Source organism: Nicotiana attenuata, chromosome 7, assembly GCF_001879085.1.
Source record: "Nicotiana attenuata strain UT chromosome 7, NIATTr2, whole genome shotgun sequence".
Classification (NCBI taxonomy): Eukaryota; Viridiplantae; Streptophyta; class Magnoliopsida; order Solanales; family Solanaceae; genus Nicotiana; species Nicotiana attenuata.
In genome coordinates this window covers 102,447,856-102,450,318 of record NC_031995.1, presented here as the reverse complement: position 1 = coordinate 102,450,318, position 2,463 = coordinate 102,447,856, and the positions used below count along the sequence as shown (strand labels likewise).

Sequence of the window (2,463 nt, the reverse complement as noted above, 5' to 3'; positions counted from 1 at the left end):
GGGGGGGGGGGATGTTAGGTAGATGCAAGGAGGTTCAGTTGAATTAGCTTTATAGGAAAATTATAAGTACAACTACGGCAAAAGTAAACTTTTTGCATATATATATATATATATATATATATATATATATATATATATATATATATATATATATATGTATATGTATGTATGTTTTGACTCCCCATGACATAAGAGAATATTCCAGTCCAGTGGCGAAGGTGGTTCAAAAATGTTTTGGGCACTAGGTTTAAATCCCAGGAGTAGCATTCTTGCAATTTTTTGAATACTCTTGTTATAATTCTTGGCTACGCCACTGCCTAGGAGTCTAATCATTGAAGGCGTACCCCACTAGCCATTGTAATTCTTTGCTTTCTAGGAGTTGCATAGCACCATCAACAACAACATGCAGCACACACCATTAAATGGTAGATAATAGGAAGCATCTAACAAAGATGTTCAGGTACATCAAACAACCTTATATCAAGATGACCAACTTTTAATATGCATAAAAGAGTTGGACTTAACCTGCACAACTGACGAAGAAGAGATGCACGACGCCAATACGCCTCTGAAAGTGCTGGGTCTGCCTCTATGGCTGAATTTAGATCATTAAGTGCCTCACTGTATTTCTTAACTTTTACATTTTGTGAAACTCTCTCAAACAGTGCAGCAGCATCTCCAGGTTTGGTGTCTAGGTATCAAGAATAACAAGAAAATATCAGAGAACAATAAATGCCACTTCAATGACATGACAAAAGAAAAGTGTAAATCATGTTCCTTTGCATTTAAATTGGATCAAGCTAGAGGTGTTAATAGGCACATAATCTCTTCGCTCCTTCCTTACGACAACACAACTACCGGAATCACTCAAGATAACATCAAACAATAATTTAATTCCCCTCCCTATTTAAAGTATCAATGATCCACGTTTACAACATTGCATTACTTTAAAGTTCAACCACTCACGTTTCATCATTTTACCAGATCTAGTTCTTTCTCATTACTGCATGACCTAAGATCTGCCACAGTTGACCTTTCTATCTAACTATCCTTATTTAAATTGGTGCCTCAGTTTCCCCCTCACTTCCTCAATATAGAGACTAATTCTCTAATTTCCTTTTCACAAAAGAACTTTGGTTACGACAAGCCTATGAATACACAAACTTCACCTGCCTAGTTTCTTTTTGGGATAATGTTGGTGCTCGTGCCAAACTGTGCGCACAATCATATCTACTACGTCCTACCAGCACAGGTATTGAGTAACTATGTCCACCAAGGCTTAGGCAGATGGGATCAAAAGCATATTTTTCATTACTTTGAAGACAATTCATTAGCAGAAAGACTAAAAGAGAGGAAAAAGAATGCAATATCTTAGAAGTTAATAACAACCAACCAAAAGAAGAACAGCAAATTCTTTTTCACTTCTACACTTTTTTAGAATTAAATTTGTAATCTTTATACTCTCTAAGTTAAAAATTAAATGAGTTGATTCTGGTACAACAGCAATATGCATTCCAAGCCAAGAAAATCATAAATTTTTTGCTCAAAGCTCAATATCTTGAAAGTTAAATCCCCAAATCAACTGTCACTATTAATCACAATGCACAAATCTCGGCATCCAAATTCACAGCTAAAAATTTAAAAACCCCAAATCAAAAAATCAAACAATATAATCATAAAAATCAAATCTTGAAAGTTTACCTAAGGCAGATACGAGGGGTTGAAGAAAAAGAAATTGGCAGGCAAATACAAAGTTGAGTATCAATGCTGAAAATAAAAAGCCCCTCCACGCCACGAAATAATCAAAGCTCCATAGCTTCTTAATCAATGGCTCCATTATTCAATTGGCTGTAAATACATACAAAATACAATACATATATGTGTGTGTAATTTCTGAACCAAACTATATAGATTTGTGTTTTTTTGCACAATGTGAAGTTTTTTTGTGTTACAAGTGACAAAGAGGGTTTCAAAGGTTAAAGGATTCTCGTGTCATTCCACGTTAGATTAGCCTATCCGCTTATGCCACGTGTCTTTGAAAAAGGTTGTGTTTGTGGGATCTTCCACTGGGATCTTGACACGTAGGATTTTGCTATGTGCTTTTTTGTAGGGGAACTAAATTTAATTTGTATGGATTTCTTTGATTAGTTGATTAGACATATTTGAAGAGATTACTACTTTTGCTTAACTAACTATATTGAAATATATCGATTCGATTAATCTAAATTTATATTCAAAATTTCTTATTAAAGATGAAAATTTTCATTCATTTTTAAATACTGAAAGCCTAACTCATTGACATTGTTTTGTCTAATCCTCTAGTATTTCGAATAGACGATTTAACTATTTCAAAATCGCGTCACACAAAATTTATAAAGGAAAAATAATATTCTTTATTTAGAATATTTTCTATTTCTAAGGATCGAACTTGAAATAATGTCATCTAGCCAGTATATCCTTTGG

The 2,463-nt window shown here is 33.7% G+C and overlaps 1 protein-coding gene across 1 annotated transcript in view; it reads right to left on the bottom strand.

Moving 5' to 3' along the window:
* Positions 1–1,958, bottom strand: part of LOC109229607 (dnaJ protein P58IPK homolog) — a 5,768-nt gene extending 3,810 nt beyond the window's left edge. Inside the window, exons 1-2 of the mRNA XM_019395116.1 lie at positions 1,702–1,958; positions 526–691 (exon numbers count right to left, since the gene is read on the bottom strand). Of these exons, the coding sequence (XP_019250661.1) occupies positions 526–691; positions 1,702–1,837 (302 nt within the window). The 5' untranslated portion in view covers positions 1,838–1,958. The remainder of the gene's footprint in view (positions 1–525; positions 692–1,701) is intronic.